General features: G+C 35.5%; 1 protein-coding gene across 3 annotated transcripts in view; it reads right to left on the reverse strand.

The window, feature by feature from the left end:
• Window positions 1-27520, reverse strand: part of NADK2 (NAD kinase 2, mitochondrial) — a 48907-nt gene that overhangs the window by 15239 nt on the left and 6148 nt on the right. For 2 of the 3 annotated variants that reach the window (XM_019737224.3, XM_019737223.3), the window contains exons 2-7: window positions 22635-22723; window positions 21624-21712; window positions 20502-20583; window positions 14616-14699; window positions 13108-13244; window positions 8195-8273 (exon numbers count right to left, since the gene is read on the reverse strand). In XM_019737224.3, the coding sequence (XP_019592783.1) occupies window positions 8195-8273; window positions 13108-13244; window positions 14616-14699; window positions 20502-20583; window positions 21624-21712; window positions 22635-22723 (560 nt within the window). Of the gene's footprint in view, window positions 1-8194; window positions 8274-13107; window positions 13245-14615; window positions 14700-20501; window positions 20584-21506; window positions 21713-22634; window positions 22724-27520 lie in introns of those variants that run through there. The other variant, XM_019737225.3, reaches the window with a different exon arrangement.

Genomic DNA, 27520 nt, shown 5'->3' on the forward strand with positions numbered 1-27520 from the left:
AATCACTACTGCCACAGAAAATAAAAGCATTCAATCTAAAATTTACTGAGATTTCACTGAATTCCCAAAATCTTATCAATTTATCTCAGTTTCCCTCCTGTTATAAGTGATTTAAAGCTCTCAGAAGTTACAACCTCTAAAATATACAAACGGAATAATTTAAGCCCCCAATGGCTTCCCTAGAGTAAGCATAAACTCACAAAACATTTTACCTTTGTCATCTATTTATTTTAATGTAGACTTTCTGCAATCTCATTTAAATTTGTTGCTCTCATCTATCTTATGTCTTTAGCAATAATGACTAGATTATATCACTGATTCGAGTTACAATTTCTTCCTGCTCTCTTCAGTCACATAATAGTATCCACTATTTTGTTTCCATATTGCTTCAAACTTGATATATAGCAAAAGAAAAAACTATATATAGCATGTCTCACTATGACAGAATACATGTTTTACACTTTATTAAGTTCTTGAAATGATCGTTCCGGAAAAATGGCGGAGTGAGGTGAGCCTCTGTAAAGCTCCCCTGGAATTTACAAAGAATCGAACAACAAAAACTCCACAAAGGACTCCCTGCACAGCAGACAGGCAAGACGAAGAGGCCCACTACCGACTGAAATCACCTACAGGTGGGAGATTCGCGCGCGCGAGCGGGGGGGAGGAGGAAAGTGAGAAGCGGGCGGAGACGCAGCTCCGCGGGCGCAGGACTCAGACCCAGCTCAGTGCGCCGAGCTCGCTGCTTCCCGGAACTACCGCAGCTGCGGGAGATCGGACTGCTAGGGCTCCGCCAGGGCTCCACAGGGCTGAGGGGGCAGCATATAACACGGCTGAACCCAACGCTCACGGCAGAGACCTCGGAGAAAAGACTGAGGGAAAAAGGCTGAAAACGGTGGTTTAAGCCCGCACTGCCGAGCAGAGAACGGAGCCTTAGGCACTGAGACTAGCCGCCCCCTCCCTCCCCTCTCAGAGCTCGCCCCGCCCCCACCTGCCCGGTGCTAGAAGCGAAACAGTAGCAGTGTCAGATCAAAACAACAGAAAATTTGCTATATTTGAGAACTGTGGCCCACAAACACAAATCCACAGCCCAACTAGTTCCGGCAAAGGGAAGAGAGCTGTGGAAGCAGAACAGGCTGTGGTGGTGGTCGCTGCCATTGCTCTGGGCCACCTCTCACAGCTCACCCCGCCCCTGGCCCCACCTATCTGGGCGGTTCCCTGCAGGAGTAAACAGAACTGCTGAACAAAAGAAAGACCTCTTCCTATCAACTTGTTGCAGAAGTCACTCCTGTAGATGTCTAGGAAGAGAAATAGTAAACCAGTAATCGCCATGAGTAACCAAGGCAACAAGATAGCTCAGAAAGAAAGTGAAAAATCTCCAGAAAAGGCACTTAAATATACAGAAATATGTGACTTAAATGACAGAGAATTCAAGGCTGCAGTTCTGAAAAAACTCAACGAGATACAAGAAAACACAGATAGGCAGTTAAATGAACTCAGAAACTCAATTAAAGAACAGTATGAGCATTTTACGAAAGAGATTGAAATTTTAAAAAAGAACCAAATAGAATTTCTGGAGATTAAGAACTCAATAGAAGAAATTAAGAATGAAATAACCAGCTTAGGTAGTAGAGTTGACCAGATGGAGGAAAGAATCAGTGACATCGAAGATAGAAACCTGGAAATGACACAGATAGAAGAAGAAAGAGACTTGAGACTTAAAAGAAATGAAAGAACTCTACAAGAACTTTCTGACTCCATCAGAAAGAGCAATATAAGAATAATGGGCATACCAGAAGGAGAAGAAAGAGAGAAGGGAACAGAGAATATATTCAAACAAATCGTCGATGAGAACTTCCCAAATTTGTGGACAGAACTGGACCCTCGAATCCAAGAAGCAAATAGAACACCTAGTTACCTCAATCCCAACAGGCCTTCTCCAAGGCACATTGTACTGAAGCTGTCTAAAATCAACGACAAAGAAAGAATCCTCAAGGCAGCCAGGGAAAAGAAGACGGTAACTTACAAAGGAAAGCCCATTAGATTATCATCAGATTTTTCAGCAGAAACTCTACAAGCCAGGAGGGAGTGGAACCAAATATTCAAACTATTGAAAGAGAGAAATCATGAGCCAAGAATAATATATCCAGCAAAGATATCCTTTAGATATGAAGGAGGAATAAAGACCTTTCCAGACATACAGAAGCTGAGGGAATTTTCTAATACACGACCTGCACTACAAGAAATACTAAAGGAGGCTATTCGACCACCATCAACAGGGACAATTTGTGGCAACCAAAACTCAAAAAGGGGGAGAATAAAGGCCTGAACCGGAATATGGGAATGGAGAAAGTAAGCGTGCTGAAGAAAATGGAATACTCTAAATATCAAACTTACTTTTACATAAACTTAAGGGTAACCACTCAAAAAAAATCCAGAACTGAAATATATACTGAAATAAAAGAAGAAACAGAGGGAAACATCATAGAATACCACCACACAGAAATAATAGACAACAACAAAAAGGCAAAGAAACAATGGAGACACAGCCTTACCAGAAAACTAAAGATAGAATGACAGGAAATTCTCACATATCAATAATCACCCTAAATGTAAATGGACTGAACTCACCAATAAAAAGGCACAGAGTAGCAGATTGGATCAAAAAACTAAACCCAACCATATGCTGTCTCCAAGAGACACATCTCAGCTACAAGGACAAGCATAGACTCAAAGTGAAAGGGTGGAAATTGACACTCCAAGCAAATGGTGCCCAGAGAAAATCAGGTGTAGCCATAATGATATCAGATGAAACAGACTTCAAGGTGAAAAAGATAACAAGAGACAAAGATGGACATTTCATAATGGTGAAGGGGACTGTAAAACAAGAAGACATAACAGTCATCAATATTTATGCCCCCAGTCAGGGAGCACCGAAATACACCAAGCAACTACTAACAGAACTAAAGGGAGAAATTGACCAAAACACAATTATACTAGGGGACTTAAATACATCATTGACAGCTATGGATAGATCATCCAAACAGAAAATAAATAACGACATAGTAGCCCTAAATGACACATTAGATGAAATGGACATAATTGACATTTATAGAGCACTTCATCCTAAAACATCAGACTACACATTCTTTTCTAGTGTACATGGAACATTCTCAAGGATAGACCATATATTGGGACATAAAATCAGTCTCAACAAATTTAAAAAGATTGAAATCATACCATGCATATTCTCTGATCACAAGGCTTTGAAATTGGATATCAACTGTAAAAAGAAAGCGGGAAAAAACACAAATACATGGAGACTAAACAACATACTTTTAAAGAAGGACTGGGTCAAAGAAGAAATTAGAGGAGAGATCAAAAGATACATAGAAACAAATGACAATGAAAATACATCCTACCAAAATTTTTGGGATGCAGCGAAAGCAGTTTTAAGGGGGAAATTTATCTCATTACAGGCCTATCTCAAGAAACAGGAAAATTCCCAAATAAATAACCTCATGTTACACCTTAAAGAACTAGAAAAAGAAGAACAGGTAAAACCCAAGGTCAGCAGAAGAAAGGAAATAACAAAAATTAGAGCAGAAATAAATGAAATAGAGAACAGAAAGACAATAGAAAAAATTAATGTGACAAAGAGCTGGTTCTTTGAGAAGATTAACAAAATTGACAAACCCTTGGCTAGACTTACTAAGATAAAAAGAGAGAAGACACTGATTAACAAAATCAGAAACGTAAAAGGGGAAGTTATCACGGACACCACAGAAATACAAAGGATCATCCAAGAATACTATGAAGGACTATATGCCACCAAATTCAACAACCTAGAAGAAATGGATAAGTTCTTAGAAACATATAGCCTTCCAAGGCTGAACCATGAAGAACTGGAAAATCTAAACAGACCGATCACCAGTAACGAAATTGAATCAGTCATCCAAAACCTTCCCAAAAGCAAAAGTCCGGGACCAGATGGCTTCACTAGTGAATTCTACCAAACCTTCAAAGAGGATCTAATACCAATTCTGCACAAACTCTTCCAAAAAATTGAAGAAGAAACAGTACTCCCCAACACATTTTATGAGGCCAACATTACCCTGATACCAAAACCTGGTAAAGACAGCACAAAAAAAGAAAACTACAGACCAATATCTCTGATGAATACCGATGCAAAAATCCTAAATAAAATTCTAGCAAATCGAATACAACAATGCATTAAAAAGATTATTCATCACGACCAAGTGGGGTTCATCCCCGGGGCACAAGGATGGTTCAACATACGCAAATCCATCAATGTGATACATCATATAAACAAAATAAAGGACAAAAATCATATGATTATATCAATTGATGCAGAAAAAGCATTTGACAAGATACAACATCCATTTATGATTAAAACACTTAATAAAATAGGTATAGAAGGAAAATACCTTAACATAATAAAAGCCATATATGACAAGCCCTCTGCTAATCTCATAATTAATGGAGAAAGACTGAAGCCCTTTGCTCTACGTTCAGGAACACGACAGGGATGTCCCCTATCACCTCTGCTTTTCAACATCGTGTTGGAAGTCCTTGCCAGAGCAATCAGGCAAGAGAAAGAAATCAAAGGCATCCAAATTGGGAATGAAGAAGTTAAATTATCACTCTTTGCAGATGACATGATGCTATATATAGAAAACCCTAAAGACTCCACCAAAAAGCTATTAGAAACAATCAACGAATACAGTAAAGTTGCTGGCTACAAAATCAACGCACAAAAGTCCATTGCCTTCCTATATACCAACAATGAAATCTCAGAAAAAGAAATACAAAAAACAATTCCTTTTACAATTGCATCAAAAAGAATAAAATACCTAGGAATAAACTTAACCAAGGATGTGAAAGACCTATATGCTGAAAACTATAAGACTTTTCTGAAAGAAATTGAAGAAGACACAAAGAAATGGAAAGACATTCCGTGCTCATGGATTGGAAGAATCAACATAGTTAAAATGGCCATATTACCCAAAGCAATATACAGATTCAATGCAATCCCCATCAAAATCCCAATGGCATATTTTAAAGAAATAGAACAAAAAATCATCAGATTTGTTTGGAACCACAAAAGACCCCGAATAGCCAAAGCAATCTTAAGAAAAAAGAACTATAATGGAGGTATCACACTTCCTGACTTTGGCCTGTACTACAGGGCCACAATAATCAAAACAGCATGGTATTGGCAGAAAAACAGACATATAGACCAATGGAATAGAATTGAGAACCCAGAAATAAAACCACATAAATATGGACAGATAATTTTTGACAAAGAAGCTAAAAACATACAATGGAGCAAAGACAGCCTCTTCAATAAATGGAGCTGGGAGAATTGGATAGCCACGTGCAAAAGAATGAAACTGGACTGCTATTTGTCACCATGTACCAAAATTAATTCAAAATGGATCAAAGACTTAAGCATAAGACCTGACACAATAAACTGCATAGAAGAAAACATAGGTACTAAACTTATGGACCTTGGGTTCAAAGAGCATTTTATGAATTTGACTCCAAAGGCAATGGAAGTAAAAGCTAAAATAAACAAATGGGACTATATGAAACTTAAAAGCTTCTGCACAGCAAAAGAAACCATTGACAAAATAAAGAGGCCACCAACTGAATGGGAGAAGATTTTTGCAAACAGTGCCTCCGATAAGGGGCTAGTATCCAGAATATACAAGGAACTCATGCAACTGAACAACAAAAAAACAAACAACCCAATTGAAAAATGGGCAGAGGACTTGAAGAGACATTTCTCCAAAGAGGACATACAAATGGCAAATAGACATATGAAAAAATGCTCAACATCACTAATCATCAGAGAAATGCAAATCAAAACCACAATGAGATATCACCTCACCCCAGTCAGAATGGCCATCATCAACAAGACAAATAGTAACAAATGTTGGAGAGGCTGTGGAGAAAAAGGAACCCTCATACACTGTTGGTGGGAATGCAGACTGGTGCAGCCGTTATGGAAGGCGGTGTGGAGGTTCCTCAAAAAATTACGAATAGAATTGCCATATGACCCAGCAATCCCTCTCCTGGGTATCTACCCAAAAAATCTGAAAACATTTAGAGATAAAGACACGTGTGCTCCAATGTTCATTGCAGCTTTGTTTACAGTGGCCAAGACATGGAAACAACCAAAATGTCCTTCGATAGATGAATGGATGAAGAAGTTGTGGTATATATACACAATGGAATACTATTCGGCAGTAAGAAAAGATGATATAGGAACATTTGTGACAACATGGATGGATCTTGAGAGTGTAATGCTGAGCGAAATAAGTCAGACAGAAAAAGCAGAGAACCATGTGATTTCACTGATATGTGGTATATAAACCAAAACAACAAAAGAACAAGACAAACAAATGAGAAACAGAAACTCATAGACACAGACAATGGTTTGGTGGTTGCCAGAGGGTAAGGGGGGTGGGGGGTGGGGGGTGGGGGGTGGGAGATGTGGGTAAGGGGGATCGAATATATGGTGATGGAAGGAGAACTGACTCTGGGTGATGAACACACAACGGGATTTATAGATGATGTAATACAGAATTGTACACCTGAAATCTATGTAATTTTACTAACAACTGTCACCTCAATAAATTTAATAAAAAAAAAAAAAAAAAAAAAAAAAAAAAAAAAAAAAAAAAAAAAAAGTTCTTGAAAGAATATTTTTATTTCTTTGAAGAATATATTTTACTTTTAATAATTTTTTAAATTATGTATTTTATCACCTTCCAAAAAATTAAGATAGCACTACCTTTATCTTACTCATCTTTACATCCCTAGGGACTCGCATATTACACACAGCACCATATATTTTCACTGAATAAATTCTAAATTACATTCATCAAAATAATTACAACTACTCAAAAAGATTGTTCAAAGCATTCTGTTGAATCAGGCAGGCTTTGTTCTTTTCAGTACTACCTATGTAAGTCATTGGTTAAGATGTAGATATTTTTTCTAACGAAGACAAACTTTTCTCACCATAATTAAACTTCTTATGAAAGGAATATCATATGGAACTTAATATGAAAGGAATATTATGACTTATAAAAAACAGATTTTTAGAATACATGGAATTCTCAGTAAACTAGAGCATCAACTGCATGGCCTTCAAAAGGTCCCATGGTTCTGGTAGCAGGAAAGTGGGACATTGACTCATCTCTAATCTTCAACCCAAACTTACTTACGTATATGAAAATGAGAAGGCAAGTTCTAAAGTACCACCAAGAGTTAAATTAACTGTATATTATGGCCGTCATTCTCTAACTGGTAACTAATGTTACACAAAAAAAGTTTTGCAAAAAACAATTCTGCTGACAATTTAAGTCTAAATTATATTCAACACTCACAATTTTATCAGTAATAAAACACATACTATATTTTTATTCTCCTAATGGAGAACTTTATTAACTTTTTGCTAATAATGGTTATAAATCTCAAACTGTGAATACACTTGCCTTAAGATGTTGCACTAAGAAGGATGCAATTATCACTTATGTAGTATTCTTGCCAAAAATGTTTAGTCCAAATCTTATCATGCAGAGAAGGAAAAAAAAATCTAAAATAAGGCATATTCTGCAAACCAACTGGCTTAAGACCATTAAAAAATATTAGTATCATGAATGACAAAACAGGATAGGACTAAGAACCTGTTCTTAATTAATTCAAAAGGGCCATGATGGCCAAATGCAATGTATGATCCTTAATTGGACCCTGAATAAAAACAAGCAAACAAACAAATCAGCTTTAAAGGACATTATTAAGATAATTAGTAGGGAAGTTTTAATATGGGCTGTCTATGAAAGTTTTGTATCAATTGCAAATGTTTTCCTTACATCATTCTCTTAAAACATTTATAAAGCACCTACATGATAGATTAAAGGCTCTGGGAAATACTGCTGTATTTTGTTTAACCTAGGGTTTCACAAACTTTTGGTCATAGAACCTTCTTTTCTCTTAATATGTACTAACATGTATGGAGGTCTCGAAAATATGTCATCAAACATTTCATTTCTATTACTTATACAGTACTAATTATTCACAAATCCTAGGTTGTAGAAGTTGAATAAATATTTAAAATATACTAAAACATTAAATTCCAAACTCAAGGTCATAGGTTTAAATGTACCTGGATGATAGACTTTCCCCAATGAAGACTTCATTTAGTGCTCTTACTGGCAAAAGCTGGGGTGCTGAAGCCTCGGGCCCTGCAAGTAACGAAGAAAGAAAATCCCAGAGAGCTCTTTAAATTTTAGGAAAGTTATGATATAAATTTTATAAAACATTAAAATATCCATATTTTTGTTTTAATAATGTTGAATCTATAGTTCAACATTAACATATAAATCAAATATCTCTTATTTAAAGTATTCATAATAACCTCAAAGTCACCTAATATTATAGCTGCAATGAAGCCTCTGTCTCTCCAAAATAAACCTTAATTCTCCTTGAAACAATTTTTCAAGAGTGATAAAATGTTATTTATCCATCTCATAAAATTCTTGTCACATTTAACTTGGTTTTACTCTAGAAGCTGCAGAGGTGGAAATGATCAAGTACTTCCACAGAAGAGCCATTTCGGATTTAAGCAGCAAGTTATATGCATGGCTCATGTTGGAAACCAAATCAATTATGTTAGAGACAGATTTTTTGTTTGTTTGTTTGTTTTTGTTTTGTTTTAAGAAAACCTCAGGAGTGGTTTTAACAACAGCAGCATTGGAGGAACGCTGCCACATCTCCTTTTGTGACTCCTAAAAAAATGTCATCTTTTTTCACTCTATAAGGCTGTATGCCCAGCTTAAGCAATCTTCCTTGACGATTACTTAAACATCACTCCATCACACAAAATCCTTCAAAGGATTTCCACTGCTTTCTGGATCAAAATTGTGATTATTAACTTTTTGTCTTTTATCAGTCTCCAACTGGAAATGCCAACCCCATCTTCTCAATGTCACCAATAGTAGATTCGTTCCACTCAAGAATCACCATGGGACAATTTCTCTTTTCTGTCTCCTCCACACTTTCTCCTAAGTCATAGCTTAAAAGTCCACCCCAATTGTGGTAGCTAGCCTCCAAGATGGTCCCAATGATTCCTGCCTCCTGGTATTCACATTCTTGTGAAACTCTTCCTCTCACATCATAGCAGGATTGATCTATGCAATCAATGTATGGCAGAAGTCATCTGTCACTTCTGAAATCTGGTTAAAGAAAACACCCTGGCTTCCACCTTAGTTGCTCTCTCAGAGCACTTGCTCTGGGGAAAGCTATTTCCTGAGCAGTTCAGTGGAGCAGTTCAATGGTGAGGAGCTGAAGCTCCCTGCTAACAGCTATGGGATGAGTTGGGAATGAGATCTTACAGTCCCAGTCATGTCTTCAGATGCTGCTGACTTAGCTCACAGCTTGACTGTCACCTCCTAAGAGATCCTAAACCATTACTGATAAGCTAAGCTGATCCTGGATTCTTGACTTTCACAATCTCTATGAAACCATAAATAGTTTTGTTTTAAGAGGCTAAATATTGGGATAATTTGTTATGCAACAATAGATCCCTAACATACATTAGACATTAATACACTAATAAAACTTTTCACCATTGCACCAACACAACCACTGATCTAATATTCTCCTCTGACTTGCTAGCCTAACTATTATATTCTTCTGTTTATATGTTTATTGAACATTAATTACAAGTATCTAATTTCTTATGGATTATTACTGCCTAAAGGGGACCCAACTAATCTTGCAAATAGTATAACAAGTTGTCATTACAATTCTAAGTACCCTCTGAAAACTTGTTATTTGACTAAATTACAAAATGGGTTAACATTATCAGCTCAATCTAATACAGTAGAAAAAACTTGACACAAAAAGGTATATAAAAAATTTGATGTGTTTAATCAAATTTAATTCCACTTATCACTACAAAACCTGCTAACTTTTGAAACATAGTTTGGTACTAGATATATATATTCTCATACCTAATAGTTTTATAAATATAAAAAGCTAAAAGGTATTGTTTAAATTATTTTTCTCTACCTAAGATAATTACGAATAGAATTTATTTTACCTCTCTCCACAGATTTTTTACGAATGCTTAACTAACAGTAGATACTCATGAAATATTACTAACTAGTAAATCTGAATTCTCACCATCAACCTGTAACCATATGTTTTTCTTTTATATGGTCTTGACTACCTAGAACCATTTTTCTTCATCCTAATTTTCCTTTCCATATTGCGCTTTTATTGTCTGTGCTTGCTGAATTTCACCTGAAATCCTTTGTCAAAGGAATAAAATATGTAAAATCACTTCAAGTCTCATTAATCATCTTAATTCTGCTTATATGTTTTCATGCTAATTGACTACCAAACATTACTTAATCACGAAACTGTTCATTTTAAACTTGCTTCCATAGGACGTGAAAAAATTGATTCAATACCAATTAACAATTTACTATCCAAAAGAATAGACTATAAAATTAATTATAATTTCTATTTTTAAATACAGAGTTGTTATACTGTACTAGTGGCAGGGACTGCTCCGCTGCGTGGTCCTCACACTGTCATGCTGCTAGACTATGTTTCTAGGTCCATTCTCATTGGGGTATACCCAGGGGACTAGGAATAGCCATTGGAATATGAGCAAGAGTAGTGAAAAAGCCTGGTTCCTGAAAGTTCCCTTGGGATTCTCTACATTGTCTTCTTCTACCCACAAGGTACAGAGCATCCAATGGAAGACTCAGAGGCCTTAAATGATGTTAACACGTTGCTTACGGATCACAAGAATCTTCACGAGGGATTTAAACCCCGCGGTATGCAACATGTTAAGAGCCATTATTTGGAAGTTGCCTGAACACCCGCTGCACAGTGAGATGAGTTGGAAATAAACCTTCATTACATTAAGCCACTGAAATTCTGGGGTTGTCTATCAAATCCATTCACTTATCCAAATGAATATGACCAGCCTTGAAATAAGAAAGTTACTAGTTTATGTGATAAAATTTAAAAAATAATTAATTAACCCTACCTTTCCTTGAAAGTATACAGGTAATAAAAATGTATTCTTCTTCATTAACTTGTATACAAATACAATCTAGCTAAGGATAGATTATACAAAATGGAAAGTTTTGTTTAAAGTTACATCATTCCTTTTTTAAGCTGAAAAGTTAAAAAAACTAGGTGTTTTTTTTTTCTCTGTTATCTTTTGTTCTGAATTAGAAAGGTAAATAAGGGATCAAACATGGTGGCATATTTATAATCTCAAACCTCCTCCTATATTCAAAAATCCCAAATGGCAGTTTACTAGGAAATGTTGTTACCTGCCAACTTAAAGAGAATTTAAATAGGAAATATGAGACATACCTTGAAAACTTACTCAATTTTTGTCTCAGAAAATAAAGCTCTAAAACAAACAAACAAACAAAAAAACCAACCTCTACCAAAAAAAACAAAACACCTCTAAAATAGTGTCTAGACATGGTACATATTATATACTCGTTAGTAATAATATTAATGATTTTAAGTATAAGCAATTTCTAGTATTACTATAAAAAATCTTACACTATTCTGATTCCAGATTCTTTGTATGTAAAATAACTTACTCCAACTACAATCCCCATCACCACTACCTCTTCCAGTTTCTCTCTGGAAGCTTGTAGGAGGTTTTTATCCCTAGTATTCTGACATACTTGATGTGGGACCTTTTACCATTAATTATGCTAAATAGTTTGTGAGTCCTTTCAATTCAAAGACTAGCACTTAAGTTTTGAGAAATGTTCTTTTATTATTTTTTAAATTTTGAACATTTTTGTTCTTTTTCTAAAACTACCATAAATCAGATGTGAACACCCTGATGTTAATAAATTTATATCTAATTTTGTTTCTATATATATTAGTTTATAAACTAAAAACAGTGAAACTGAGCAATGAATCTTTGAATGCCAATCTGTTGCTTTCCTGTTAGACTGTTGATGTAAAGAGCCAAACTCAAAGTCTTTTGGTGGTGGCAATAACTTCTTTTAGTGAAGAATGAAGTAAAATTTCTAGCTAAGATTTTTAAATCTTACTTAGTAGTTACTGCAGTCTTTCAAAAACAGTAATAGGAAATCAAGTGCATGTAATTACTTGAAAGAGTTCTACAATCAAATGATTTTTATTCAGGGAGAAAAGGAACATCTTTAAAACATGACAAGAACATAGGAACATGCTAACGTATAAAGCTATAAATCACCATGAAAAACTGAAAAATAAACATCAGGAACCATGACAAGACATACACAGAAAGCAGATATGTGAAGGTAGCTTTTCCTGATAAGTTTAGCCAAGAAATAAAACACAGGAGAAAAACACAAAATCTAGGTATTTAGGATATCTCTTAAGATCTTCTTGCATCTTTAAAGTCTTATAGTTACTGGGAAAAGTAGAAAAGTATGTATAAATTATAGTCCACAAATAAGCTCAAAAATGAGAATTCACTTTAACAACTTACGACAAAAAAGCTGCATATCACCTTAGGGTAATTTCTCTTTGCAGCTTATACAAATATTTGAAACATAAATCTTAAAGCTGGGATGCAGAATTTCCAAACAAAAAATGTTTTAATCCATAACTATAACTATGGTAAATATGTTTCAATATAACTATATAAAATGTATAATTATTATGAAATCTTCCACAGATTGGCTTATTTTATTTCTACTGCTTTCTTTCTCCTTTTTGACATTTCAAAGATGAAGGCCAAGAATCTTTCCTAAAATATCATCGATCCCCTTGGACATTTTATAATCCTTCCCTAATCTACTAGATTTCAAACCCATCCTAGAAAACATTTTTTTCTAGAAATATGCTGTATTTGTTACTTCAGTATCTAATTATAATAAGTTTTATACCTGAAGTAGTTCGTTGTACTAAGTCTTAAGTGTTATCAGTGGCACTAAAATCCCCAAGTAAGTTAATTATAAAGTATTATTTCTAGAAATTAGAGATTAAAGGAACTATACGTTAAATATTGCCCCAAATGCATCTAATTCCCAATCTACTTACTTTCATCATGAACTCTTTCAATGTTGAAGGCTCTACTATGTTGATTCAAACTTAGTTGCTGTTCGTGAAGGTCCACAGGAACAGGATTTATGCCGGTCCCTTCAAGGTATAACCTGATTCGCTGCCTCCATAACCACCTTGGAAGAGTAAAGGAAAAGCAAGTTATGTCAAGATAGAATAAATTAAAGATTAGACATTATAATTTATCAAATTAAAAAGTTAATGTTAAAAAACTAGTTATTCCATGAATAAATCATACCAGAAAAACCTAAAACCCACAGATTCCTGCTCCAAGACAGACTTAGATGTTTATTTCTCTTTTCAACTATAATGAAAATACCTAATGTATGTGTACAAAATCTCCCAAATAATTTGAAGTAAAGTCAAATTCTTTATCAAGTATCCATTAAATCCAAGATACTGTTTTCCTCATCAAAAAGTATAACATATACAAAAAAGAAAGCATTCTGAAATTAAAATAGCACTGTGTTAAGGTGATTGGATTAGATGAAAATCTGTCCCCTAAAATTCTGTAATGATGATTTTATTTTCACAATAAAAGCAAAAAGAGATCAATAACAAACATGTAAGATTACACTTAAAACTTAAATAACATTTTTGGTAAAAGTAAAGAAAAAAAGAGGTTTAACTGATTTCAAAACCAAAAACTGATGTATCAAAAAACCAATGGGACAGATCCTGCTAGATAAGTATACAGAAATATACTCTGACTTGCTAGCTATAAATTTATTCATTTGTAGAGGTGTCAAACTCCTGAAATGACCAGAAACTAGAATCATTATTAATAAAATGATTCCAGAAGTCAAGAATATTTAATACAATTTCCCAGATACCCAGAGAAAAAATTTTCTCAAACTATAAAATCTAGTCCAAATCAGGAAATAAAAAGTAGTCCAACCCAGCTCTCTCTAATATAATCAGGCAACTCTACCTCAGCCCCTCCCCTCCACTCTTCTCTTCTCAGGGCATTACCATCACTGAACAAATTAAGTGAAAGAAATATGAAAAAAAAATCCCCAGCACTTAAGAAACACCTAATACATAACTTCGAGAAACCAAGAATCTGAGCAAGGTTGGAGTAAATCTAACCCTCAGACCTTCTGGATAGGAGAAGACGAGGATGAAAAATATAAAATCTCAGACAGTTTGAACAATTTTAGCCAACTGTTTTAACTACCTTTCTACCAAACTGCTAAGAACATGTAACAAGGTTAAGTAGAGACATGACCTCTATCTCATCAAAGGAGAAAAACCTCTACCTGCAATTATATTATAGGCCAAGTGGCATTTATCAGGGTTTCTCCACATAGTTCCAACTGGATGAGAAGGAAAGCAAGTTAGATGTGGTTGTGACTCAGCTAATGTATTACTATTTTGGCTACTCTTATAACTATGGACTAATCCAATTATCATCTAATTTGTTCTGTTTAACAGCATTTTTAATGGCACACATTTAAGACATTTATATAATAGTAAGAAGTTCCTACCTGAACTCACCACGATAGAACTTCTGTAAGGCTTCTGGGAAGGAATGTGTATATCGAACAGGAAGACATAAATGACCCTCAGACCTTTATTTTAAAAGGGATTTGGGATGGTGGAAAAAGAAGAAGAAAACATACTTAATTCAAAAGGTATCACTAAACTACAAAAATCACAAATGAAATTTTTAAAATTTCTACTCTACACTTCATTTTTTCCCCACAAAATTGGCTGTACTTTCAACAAGAACAACAACAAAAAAATAGACCAAATAGAAATAATAGTTTAAATCCAGCTTTATTGCCGTGATACATACTACTACTTAGTTTCCACATTATAGTGAAATTAAAAAATAACAGAGAATTTGCTGCTGATTGACTACCCTGCAAAATTATCTACTGGTACAGTGGTGTTTGCATCTTACCTGTAAATTATTTAACTATTAACTTTGGGCAAGTCACTTTAGCATTAACTTCCTCATCTCTAACGGGTGATAAAAACATCAATCTCTAAAGGTCATTCGGAGGAATCAAACTATTTATATGAAAGTGCTTTGAACCATAAATCTCTTTTAAGTATTTAAAATATTCCAAGTCACTAAAAGAGAACTCAGAAAGCTAATCCAATGTACTCTTTCATTTATTCAAAAAGCATATCAGGATGAACTCCTTCAAGGAGTTAACAGCTTTATGTCAAAGACAGAAATTTTTTTTTAATTGCAAATTATGAAGTGTTAAGATTGCCTATATACTGCCATAGGAAGATGAGAGAATGTGGCACCTAACATGAGAAAGGTATCCAGGAAGCTCAATCATTATCATTTGTAGAATGTTTTGATCTTGAAGAAAAGGTTGAGAGTAGGCTTGATAAAACAAACTCTTGATAGTAACTGCAAGTTAACTTATAAGTGTGAAGAGCAGAAAAAAAGGTTTTTACAGATTGTGACTACTCAGTTTCTTTATCTGCGAGGGCCAACACTCGCGAATATAAAAAATGTTATATTCACTGCAATACTTTACATGGTGCTAAGTATACAAAAGGTATCAACAGTCACTTTGTAGAACAATACCTGCTGAGGTCAACTGCAGATCTAAAAGACTCTAGAGGGAAGAGTCTCTCGTGAAGTCAGTCAGATATCAGCTAGGACTGTAAGCATCTGAAAGCTCGCCTTGGCCTGGAGGATTCACTTTCAAGGGGATTACTCACGAGGCTGGAAAACTGGTGCCAGCTGTTGGCAAGAGGCCTCCATTCCTCGCCATGGGAGCCTCTCCATAGGGCTGTTTAGGTATCTCACCATGGTGGCTAACTTATTCCAGAATGAGCAATCCAAGAGACCAGAAGCTGCAATACCATTTGTGACCTAGCCTTGGAATCTACACTGTCATTCCATATTCTATTGGTCACACAGGCGAGCTCTGATGGAATATAGAAAGGGGTAGGGAACCCCAAAGGTGTATAGATACCAGGACGCCATGACCACATGCTACCACATGCCCTCTATCCCATTCTGACTAGTAAGCATTCAAATGTCATAGTTACCAGGCTCAGTAGAGTGAGTGCTGAATACAGAAGAGACCAACATAAATTATGCATTTAATTTAGATGAGTCCATGTGAATGAGCCATCTTAGAAGTGGATTCTCCAGCCCAAGCCCAGCCTTCTGATGCCTGCAGCTCGAGCTGACATCTGACTCTAACCTCCTGAGAGAACCCAGGCCAGATCTACCCAGCCAGGCTGCTCCCGAGTTCCTGACACAGACACCATGACAGATAATCAGTGATTATTGCTGTTTCATCCTCTAGGTTTTGGGGTGATTTGTTCCACAGCATTTGATACCTAATACAGAGGAGAAGAAAATTAAGTTGAATGTTAACTTCTGGGAGTATTTCAGTATTGTGAGGCACCATTGTGCTTAAGAAAAAGAAGTCAGGCAACCTGAATTACTGAAGAAGCTAGGAGACTTAACACATTTCTGCCTGAAGTCAAGAAGAGAAACCGAAGGACTTCTAAAACCTACTATTCTCGATAGAAATTAGAGAATGACACCGTCTATTTATCAGTTTCGAAATCCCCACAAGCTTATGAGTGCTAAGTCATCTTTTTAAAGGGAAATACATTTTAATAAACAGTATAAAATGTGATCACTAAAGTTAAGAATCCTTACTTTAATGAAATGCCATTAAGAAGTTCTAAAATACACACACATTGACACTGAAGGCAATCAAATACTAATAATTGAACCAATGATCTCAATTACTTATGCTCAGGGAACATTTGCTCAGCTAGGCCTGGGTCCCCAAGATCATTTAATTAATCATTCATTTCAAATGTTTGTTGCCTACTAATATGTGTAATAGTGACAGAGAAAACACAAAGCCCTGTACTCAAGGAATTAATCGAATGGAAGGAGAATCAAGCAGAAAATACAAGGAAGGGATAAGTACTCTGTACAGGGACTTAAAGTCAGAGTCCGGGAGACGCACCGGCCTGGACAAGAACACAGCTGAGAAAGTGGTACGAGGCTACTGTGGGCAAAAGCACATATGAAAGTATGAAATAACAGGGGCCTTGTGAAGAACTCCTGAGTTACTCTTTCAAATAAGCTCTTCAACAAAGCTCCTCAGCAGAGCAAAAGCCTCCACGTGTGAGCCTCCAACCATGATGTTATCAGATGCTCATATGTTACATTTGCACTTAAAAACAGCCTTTGGGGTGGAGGGTGGAGGAAATAGAAGAAAGTGGTCAAAGGTACCAACTTCCAGTTACGAGGTAAGTGCTGGGGATGTAATGTACAACATGATGACTGTAGGTAACATTCTATGGTGTATTTGAAAGTTATTAAGAGAGTAAATCCCAAGAGTTCTTATTACAAGGAAGAGAAACTTTTTTTCCTTTTTTTGTATCTATATGAGATGATGGATGTTAATTAAACTTATTGTGGTAATCATTTCACAATATATGTAAATCAAATCAATATGCTGTATACCTTAAATGCAAACAGTAGTATATATCAATTATGTCTCAATAAAACGGGGAAAAATACAATTAAAAAAAAAAAAAGGAACGAAAGAAAGATCCTAGGCTATTCCTAGAAGGACTTCAGTAATATTTTTTTAGCTGAAGAATGCATAGTGCCTGTGGGTAAATGAGGATAGATGAAACTAGAAAAGCAGTTAGGCAACAGACAGTGAAAGATCATATGTATTATGCTAAGAATTTTGCAATGCATCCTGAAGGTCATGGATTTTAATTAAATTATTTTCATTAAAGAGGGGATACAATCAGATTTGCACTTTGGAAAGAACATGAATGCAAAGTATAAAGGATGGGTTGGAGATGGCGAGACTGGAAGCTATTACAGTAAAAACAAATTATTAGGTTGGTGCAAAAGTAATTGTGGTTTTTGCAATTATTAACCTTTTAAACCACAATTACTTTTGCACCAACCTAATATAAAGGCCTGAGCTATGTTTAGTAGCAGTGAGGACGGCAAGAAGTGGATTCAAAGGTAGGATCCCTAGAACGTAGAACTAGATCCCTAGACCAATCTGATAAGAAAGATGGGGGATGGGAAAACACAGTTTCAGAGCTGGTTATGACTCCATTCAAGTGTGGTGCGGGAGAGGAAAAGTGATGGGTTCACCTGCAGAAATGTTACCTTTTTAATGCCACTGGATACACTCAAGTAGAGGACAGTACGGCTAAAATAGCATGCGGAAAGGGAAAAATAACAAGAAATAAGGACACAAAACAATAGTCAGGGGCCAGATATATGTCACAGTTAAGGCGATCAACCATCCCAGTTTGCCTGTGACTGACAATTTTCTTGGGACCTGGGACTTACAGTGCTAAAACTGGGAAAGTCCCTCGCACAAGATGAGTCGTTCACCCTAGTCATAGTAAAGAATTAGATTTTATCCTGAGTTAAATGGAGAGCAACCATAAGATTTACAGCAGCGAAGTCACATAATATCAAACTTTCATAAAATGATCGCTCTGGCTGCAGTGGGGAAGAGACTATAAATAAGAGTGGAAGCAGGACTGATGATAGATATAAGATTTTGGAGTCACCAGGATCTAAATTAAAACCATAGATATGAATCAGTTATTCTAGAGAAAGTATAGAGAGTGAAGAAGAAAATAGACATATGAAAACAATAGTACTTAAGCAGTGACCAAAAAATAAGATCTTTCAAAAGAGATAGAGACAAAGAAGTAGCATTAAAGATAGGAAGAAAGGGGCGTCATAACTGTCAAAGAAGTACAGATGCAACAAGGCAGCAGGTAGCACCAAAAATTTCCCAGAAATCAAGTGAGACGCGGGCTAAAAGGTCCAGGAGATGCAGAAACCAGGATACCACCAGTTTGTAAGTCACAGGCAATGTCAATGAAGTGGATGGGCAAGTCCAGGACAGACTGCAACGGGATAGAGAATAACTGTGAAGGAAAGAAGTGGAGACACCAAGCGTAGGGGTAAAGGAAAGGCAAAGGGACAATCATCCGGAGAACGACACAGGGTAAAGGATTTATTAAATCTTCTTGAAAGGTGGGAGTCTTAAATTTTTAGACTGAAAGGAATCATGTGCGAAGGGAAAGAGGAAAAAAGGCAACAAATGATGGGTCAAGATTTTTTTTTTAAGCATGACCTAAGCTCATCTAGTGACTTTCATTTCCTTGACGAGATAAGAGAAGGGTATGTTGAAGGAAGGAGATTACGAAAGTGGAAGACCCACTCTTGAAGTAGCTACCACAGAGAATGGGGAAGAGACACGACTTGGACCATAGGCAAGTTTTTTTGAGACACTCTGAGAGCACAGTTGTAAGTGCTAGAAACTACCAATTGAAAGTAAATTTGGAGCCACGAAGCCAGAGTTTCTGGGATTTTTTTTCCCCAGATGGCCTCAGCAGTGCTGATGCAGGAATAGAAAGGATGATAGAGTGATCTAGGAGTAAGAAGAAAGATAATGATACAAAATATTTAAGATATTTGTAAAAAAAAAAAAAAGTGATAAAGTAGGGGAGAATTAAGAAAATAGCAGGGATCGATGCACTAAAAGTCAAAGGGCAGATTTAGTAAGATTGAGGGAATAAGACTGCTGTTAAGGCAGGAGGCTGGGGTCAGTGTGGAATTAAGATTTGAGAGATGGGAGATTCCAGATGATCATAAAGCCCAGGTATGGTCACAGCTGTGTGTGGCTGGAACAGAATGAGGGTAAGTGTCAGTGAAGCTGAGGAAAGAAAAGAAAAATAAATGACAATACAGTTTGGTCTATTCATTAAGCCAATGAAGTCACCAGAAAATCAGTGGCGGCATAACCAGGAATGTAGATGAGAGCCATGAGGAAGGACAGAAGATTGAACAATATTAACTCAACCCTTTTCGACAATACCACAGGTCACCAATACTCACCTAGGTCAAGGGGGAGGTCTATTCTGCCACAGACACTACTCCCAAACTACCTGGAAAGTCAGATGTGAGGACGTGTCCATCCTATATCAAAACCACCAATGCCAGCTAAGTGCATATGTATGCTAAAAACACTAGCTCTTTCCTTAGAAACAACTACATAGAAGATAACTCGACTAGAGGTAGAGATCACTTTAACAAGCCTAAATTTCATCACTAAAATGTATCTGGAACGTAGTTCTAACGCTCATGATAGCCAGGAGCAATGATGCCTCCACTTAAACATTATGTACCGTAGTCAACTCCCTGCAGCAACAGAGCTCTGCAATGTAATTATGGGACAGAAAATAAAGAAGAGCTTCCAAATTTTAAGATTTATCATAAACAGATACTCAGCAAAGCAAAGCATAAATGTTTGTCTGCATAACATGCCAAAAAAAAAAAAAAAAAAGCCAAACAAACAAAAAAGAACGTTTTTCCTTACCGCTCTGGATCCGTGTTTACTCCAATAACTGGTTTAAGTCTGTCCAAGACTTTACTTGCTGCCAGAAGCATTGTGCCATCACCTGAAGGACAGAAGACATAACCAGGCTTGTTATAAATCTAATTTGTAACATCACTGGAACATTAGTACGTTTAACAATCACACCCCACCGCATCCTAACTGCCTCATCTGCTCCACTTCCTTTCTACCCACTATCCCTTCGCATTACTGCTCCCACTCTCATCTAGGATTTCTCAGCAGTGGCAAGACTGACATTTCAGTCCAGATAATTCTTTGTTGTGGGGAGCTGCCCTGCGCACTGCAGGAAGTTTAGCAGTATCGCTGGTCTCTATTCACTAGATGCCAGTAGTATACCTCAGTTGGGAATCACTGCTCTAATCCTATCCCTTCTATTAACCAAGTCTCTTTCCTTCTCTCATAACATCACTCCAAATTCATAACTTATTTTAATGAGAATATATCCAACAAGGCGTCCCACTTCGGATTTTTCTCTCCAACAAATGTTGCCAATTTAAAGCTTTAGAAAAAATGTTCACTAACTTAATAAAAAATGTTCACTAACTTAATAATAAAGCTCAGGAAAAAATAAGTATGAGCATACTGGGGCCAGAAAGGGATGGAATTTATCTAATCTCAGTAAACTCTTCAACAATTTCAACCTTTTTTTAAAGACTGGCATAATAAACCAAAATACAGTTATAATGAATCCTCTGAATCGTATTTGAAGCTACATGCATACCTTAAATAGACACATACAAATATATATGCATGGAACCTCACAATAACATCATTCACTAAGAGTGAAATGTTATATAAGCAGATCTTTTTAAACCTGATCCTAAAGATCCAAATTCACTGAAGTTTCTATAATGACAATTTTTAGACATTCAAAGAATATTATAATGAACACCCATATAATCCAATATTCTGTTTAAGAGATAAAACATTACACATACAGTTGAAGCCTGCTGCGTACAGAATTACCTCTTCGTAGAAGAGACACTGAAGGCTTCATTACAGCTTGACCACAGGGTGTTTGGAAATATGAGCATTAAAGAGCGTTTCTGTGTTCCCACATCTTTACTTCTGTAAAGCTATTACCTCCAGCAGCTATGACAGCATCAGCCCATTGAACAGTTTCTTCATTATATTCTCTCCTCTTTACTAGACGAACCTCAATTCCCTCATTCCTAAGACAAAAAAGTAAAGGTTATATATATATATATATATCAAATTTCTAGTAATAACATAATAAAGGAGTATGTTTTTTGAGAGGTAGATTATTACAATGGATATGTAAAATAAACAATTCTGTTTTATAAACAAATTAATGTTTAGCTTTGTAAGATTAGCTTCATTTTCTCCTAATTACAACAGCCAATTAACTACGTTAAGTCAGGAAGCATGTGAATAAACTGAAAGTTAAGGACCACCCTAAATCTCTATGTGCTTTAAAAACATCCTTTATAGCTCCTGACAAATGGCAATATTGACTAGAATTTCATTTCATTTTCTCTACTCCTTCGAATACTAAAATTCATTAATACAAAAATAGCCCAGAAGACTAACACCTTGAGAGGCAATTTTTTATTATAAAACTGAACAGCCATTATTTTAAATTCAGCAAACAGTCGCTAAATGCCAGACACCGGAACAGTGACTAAAAACTTTCTAATTTGCATGTTCTCACACTGAGTCTCTTGTACACATATAAACTTATTCACTGACTACATTTAGTCCCAAAGTAACTCAATTTCTATAATGATAATTTTTAGACATTCAAAGATTATAATGAACATCCATATAATCCAGTATTCTGTTTAAGAAATAAAACATTACACATACAGTTGAAGGCTACTGCATACAGAATTCTTTGTAGAAAAGACACTTCTTGAGCAGACCAAATAACTCAAAATCTGTGCAGTTTTCAAGAATATGATAAAAATTCCCTTAGAAAAACTATAATAATCAAGTCCATTAACAATATAATTTTCTTAAAATGATTTTTAATGGCAATATTGATTAAAAATGTAATGATTAGCTGCTAGTAAAAAGAAAACCAGGAATTCCTGAATACAAAAGCCCACCCGAAGTCCAATCCCACAGACTTACCGTAAACTATCTACAATATGCTCTACATTTTTGGTGTGAATATGATGTCGTTCAAGCAGTCCACTGTAGCTAGAGCCTTTCAATGCAAGCTACATCAAAATAAAACAAATGTTATCTTATTACATGATGTATATTACATATTATGTTATATTTCTTTAAAAAGTCCTCTGTAAAATAGAACGGGATTTTTTTTTTGCGGGGGGGGAGAAGGCACATTTTAATGATGAGCTGTGAAAGTTGTTTAAAGTGAACTGGAAAGTTGATTTCAGAAAATCATAATTTGGTTTTAATACAGCTTTAAGTTTCCTGAATCCTGTAGTCAACAGTATCTCAAAATTTGCATGTTTTACAGCTTGAGTGTTTTCCTTATTTAAATGGATTTTTAACATATTGCATATGGCTACCTGAAGACCAAACAAAGATAAACTAATATTTTAGAAGGCAGTTAGTTGACCTTTGTTCCACTTGGATTTGCAGCTCACTTGCATTTAGATTTATGAACTCTATTTGGCATTTACTCTATGCAATCCGTCCTGGTTAGCTCCCTCAGAACGAATAACTTTTAGATTGAAAAACATACCCTTCAAGAATTGTCTTTCTTAGTCTATTACAGTGATATTTTATGTCACTATTTTACCATTAATATTCTCCTTTTAAAGTATGTCTTCTAAATAATCCATAAAGTGAAATGTTGGGAGAGAAGTTTAGAAATATCCTCAACGAACATCCATTTAACCAAGTAGGAAATTTGTCCACCAGAGTAAATGCTAGAATTGAAAAGCATGTTGTTGTTTTTTTCTCCAAATTCCCAGCCCTTGTCTGTTTATGATACAAAATCAGTTTTTCAAGTACCTGTCCAAAATAAAATCTTAAATATATTCTTTTGTTTTAAATTATTACTTACTGAATTATAAAGTAAAACCAATTTTTAGATAGCATTTTTAATATGTATCTTACTTTTTAAAGAAGGTTATAACAGCATGAAAGATGCATATATAAAGAAAATTTTAATTACATATAATCTTATTACCCCAGGATAATTTGTGCTAATATTTTAATGCCCACCTTTCCAATCTTATGAGTACTGGGTTAAGAGTTTTAAAATACTTTTGCCCTCATCCTATAACCTAAAAGGAAATGTATGCTCCTCAAAAGAGCTGAGGACCAACCCATTTGGCTATTTGAAAATTAGTAGATGACAATTCACAAAGATATACTAGATCAGACAGCTTGTATAGCAGTTTAAAGCCTAGATATGTCTCATTATATTTAGACAGAGCAAACCAATGACAAGAATATTTTTTTAAGGAAAGCAGGGACCAAGGTAATAATTGCTTTCATTTAATCCACAAATCAACATATACGAAGTTTGAAAAACTGTTCTAAGAGTAGAATTTCTGAATATGGATGAACACAGCATTAACCTTCAGATTACTACTATCATTACCCAACTACAGATCAACTAAAAAAACTGCAGTAACAGTATCTCAAAAAATATGGATCACAAAGCTTTTCATCTCTCCTCTCTCCCCGGGACTCTCTAGTTTAAGACTTTCATTAAAATAGATCTTTATGCTGGATGCTGATGGCTCCCAACTGCTCTCTCTTACCCCGGCCTATCTTTAGGGCTCCAAATGAATGCAGCCAGCTGTGTATCTGACATCTTTCCTTGGCTATCTAACAGGGATTTCAAATTAATATGCTCAATATCAAGCCCTGATTTTCTAGATTAGTGATCATGCTATATTATTTTGTCACAATCATTATATCTCATGAGACCATTTCAAGAGTGAACACTTTACACAGCCAGAAATTAAGCTCTACAAAATTAAATTTATTCATAAAAATATTTGAGCACCTACTATGTTCATTTAAACATTAGTTGAGCTCAAATGTATTAAATGGGGCACTGAAAACTGCTAAGCTTAATGAGAACTAATTCAAATGTACAATAAGTCTATTGGAATAACTTTTATCAAATTTACTGCTTCCAACCTGCTATAAATCAAACTTAAGGGTAAATGGCCCTAAGACTTCAATTCCCAGCCCAGAGTTTTATCTTATGTTCCAATTTTTGGTTTGGACAATATAGAACATGTACCCATGAACAAGATGTAAATCCTACTGTGTGTGGGTACTGTAAATTCTAGTCCGTTGGTTCAGAAGCTTTGGTTCTTACTTCCTAACTCTCAGAAAATTAAGATTACTCAGCAGTTGAGTGTTAGGAAATTTTGGTTTGAGATAGCGAAGGGGGTTGAATTTATGGGGAAAATAATTTTGGAAAACTATAAAAAATCTTGAAGTTTCCCATGATTTTAGTAAGTTTTCCTATACCTCAAAAAATTCCAAATATAAATACAAAGTTCATTTAGCATCAGAACATCTAATATTGGAGTAAAAATGTCATTTTATACACTCTTGCTCCCAAATTTCTTCTTGTGAACTATTTCTCTAATAACTCATGGTTCAATAAATTTAGAGAATACAGGTTCTTATATCAGTTGTTTTCTTTAAAGATCTAGCTGGTTGGGCCAGGAAGCTTCATTAATATGAACTGGCTAAACTAGGCCGACAAAAGATAAGGCATTTTTAAAAATCACGTAAAAAGCATCAACTAGTCTTAAATCACTATTCAGGTGTCCCTTACATTTTTAAGTTTTTTGAAACTTAAAAAAGTTTTCAAAGGCTGTTAAGTATTTCAAGCTATCCCTCTGAAAATAAGACTTCAAGGATTTAAAAACACTTTAATCAGACACAAAAACACGACTTCTTTGTAAAATGTTTTACAATTTTAGGTTAGAGAAATTATCGAAATTTAGAACAGTCTCAATTTTGCAATGCTACATCTTAGATATTTGAGACAAAGTCTTTATTTATTTTTTCCCAAAACCTTCTTTTAGTTCTTATCTGCATTAAAAAAAAAAAAAATTCTTTTAAAAGATCATTCACCAGGATACATGGAAAAAGCAGTGTGAATCTAAAAAATCAACAGACACATTTCAGTGTAAGCAATAGTTTCTCCTACAAAATCTCCCAAAACCAACATCACCACATCCAAGGAAAATCTGATGTTAAAACACAATACAGCATGAAAAGAAAACAGGAGGATTCTCAATGAACAGAAATTTACCATACCTTCAGGTCAGATGTGATAGGCATGCTATTTTCCAAGTGGCCCAAACATTTTTAAGTATCACAGACATTTTTACTTGACCAAAACTGAGTTTCTTACAAATATCACTTTTAAAAACTTGTTTTACTTATCAGTTGAATGTTACTACTTTGTACTCAATGTAATTTACATGAAAGCTCAGTAAGGGAAGTCAATAGGTCTTTTTAAATGTAACACAAGAAATGCACAAACTTTTGAGACAATGACAATTTGATATGTAAACTCACTAGGCATAATTTAAGCACTCTTAAACGTTTCCACACTTAACTAAATGGCACTGAGTGTTTCTCAAAATTGCCTTAAAAGGATTAGTGACATCTAATTAACAGCTAGAAAGCAAACTACATTCACATAGCATGATCAGGCCTAGTGCAGTGAATCCTAAGTATTTCTTCAAATATATAATATTTGGTGTTTATTTTGGATCATTTCTATTCCACTTATCCTTTCTCCCAGGCTCTCTTTTACTTTCCCTGTTGTTCTCTTCCCACTTCTGCATTCATCTTTTGAATTCTGTTTACCTACTCCCTGATATGTTGGTATTGTTGTTGATATGTTGGTATTCCATCTTTGGCTTCTTATCTGCTCCCACTTCATTTTGAGTTACCTCCTCACTCCAGGGACTTGATCTACCAAGTATACAAAAGTAATTATGAAATCTATACTGTTAGCTCAAGGCTTTTTCTTGAGCTATAGGCTCAAATTTTCAAGTCCTTACCTTTATATCTACCCACAGATAGATCAAGTAACTCTCCCCAAAACCTTCCAAATCTGATTATATACTCCTCCTTCAAATTTGCTCGAGTCCCATGTATCAAGTTAACAATACTTCCATTTACCTAGTCAACAGAATAAACCCAGATGTCACCTTGAATTCTCCCCTCACACTCAATCTCCACAGCCAATCAGTGGTGACGTCCAATAATTATAACGTGTAAACTGTATCCCCAATCTGTCCTTTACATTCATGATGCCACTGCTTCAGTTCTGGACAATATCAACTCTTATCTGGTTCCAGGCAACAGCTTGCTTCCAGAATTCTAAACCAGTTTTTTCTTTAAGTTTTTATTTCCCATTTCCCCAACCTAACCACACTACCAGAAGCCTGCTTTCATACTATTCCCAGAATGCGAAAGTCTCAAAAAAATTGACCCTCATCACTACATTCCTGTGTGAAAAGAGAGTAGGGCTGATCAATGATTGTATGCTGCTGCTAAAACTGAAAACCACTACAAGATAAAACCAACTCCTTCACATGACACCCAACACCTTTTAATGTCCAACCTACATGTTTAGCCTCAATATACAAGGTCTGACAGTTAAGTTTTCGAACTTGTTCCAAGGATGTTGCTAACATTTTTTGATATCAGAGGGATTGTTCATTATGAATTTGTACCAACTGGACAAACAGTTAACCAAGTTTACTATTTGGAAGTGCTGAAAAGGCTGCATGAAAAAGTTAGACGACCTGAACTTTCTGCCAATAATTCATGGCTTTTGCATCACGACAATGAACCAGCTCACACGGCACTATCTGCGAGGGAGTTTTTAGCCAGTAAACAAGTAACTGTATTGGAACACCCTCCCTACTCACCTGATCTGGCCCCCAATGACTTCTTTCTTTACCCGAAGATAAAGGAAATATTGAAAGGAAGACACTTTGATGACATTCAGGACATCAAGGGTAATATGATGACAGCTCTGATGGCCATTC

The sequence above is a fragment of the Rhinolophus sinicus genome, chromosome 3 (assembly GCF_057876585.1).
Source record: "Rhinolophus sinicus isolate RSI-liver-muscle chromosome 3, RSI-T2T, whole genome shotgun sequence".
In the NCBI taxonomy this organism is placed as follows: domain Eukaryota; kingdom Metazoa; phylum Chordata; class Mammalia; order Chiroptera; family Rhinolophidae; genus Rhinolophus; species Rhinolophus sinicus.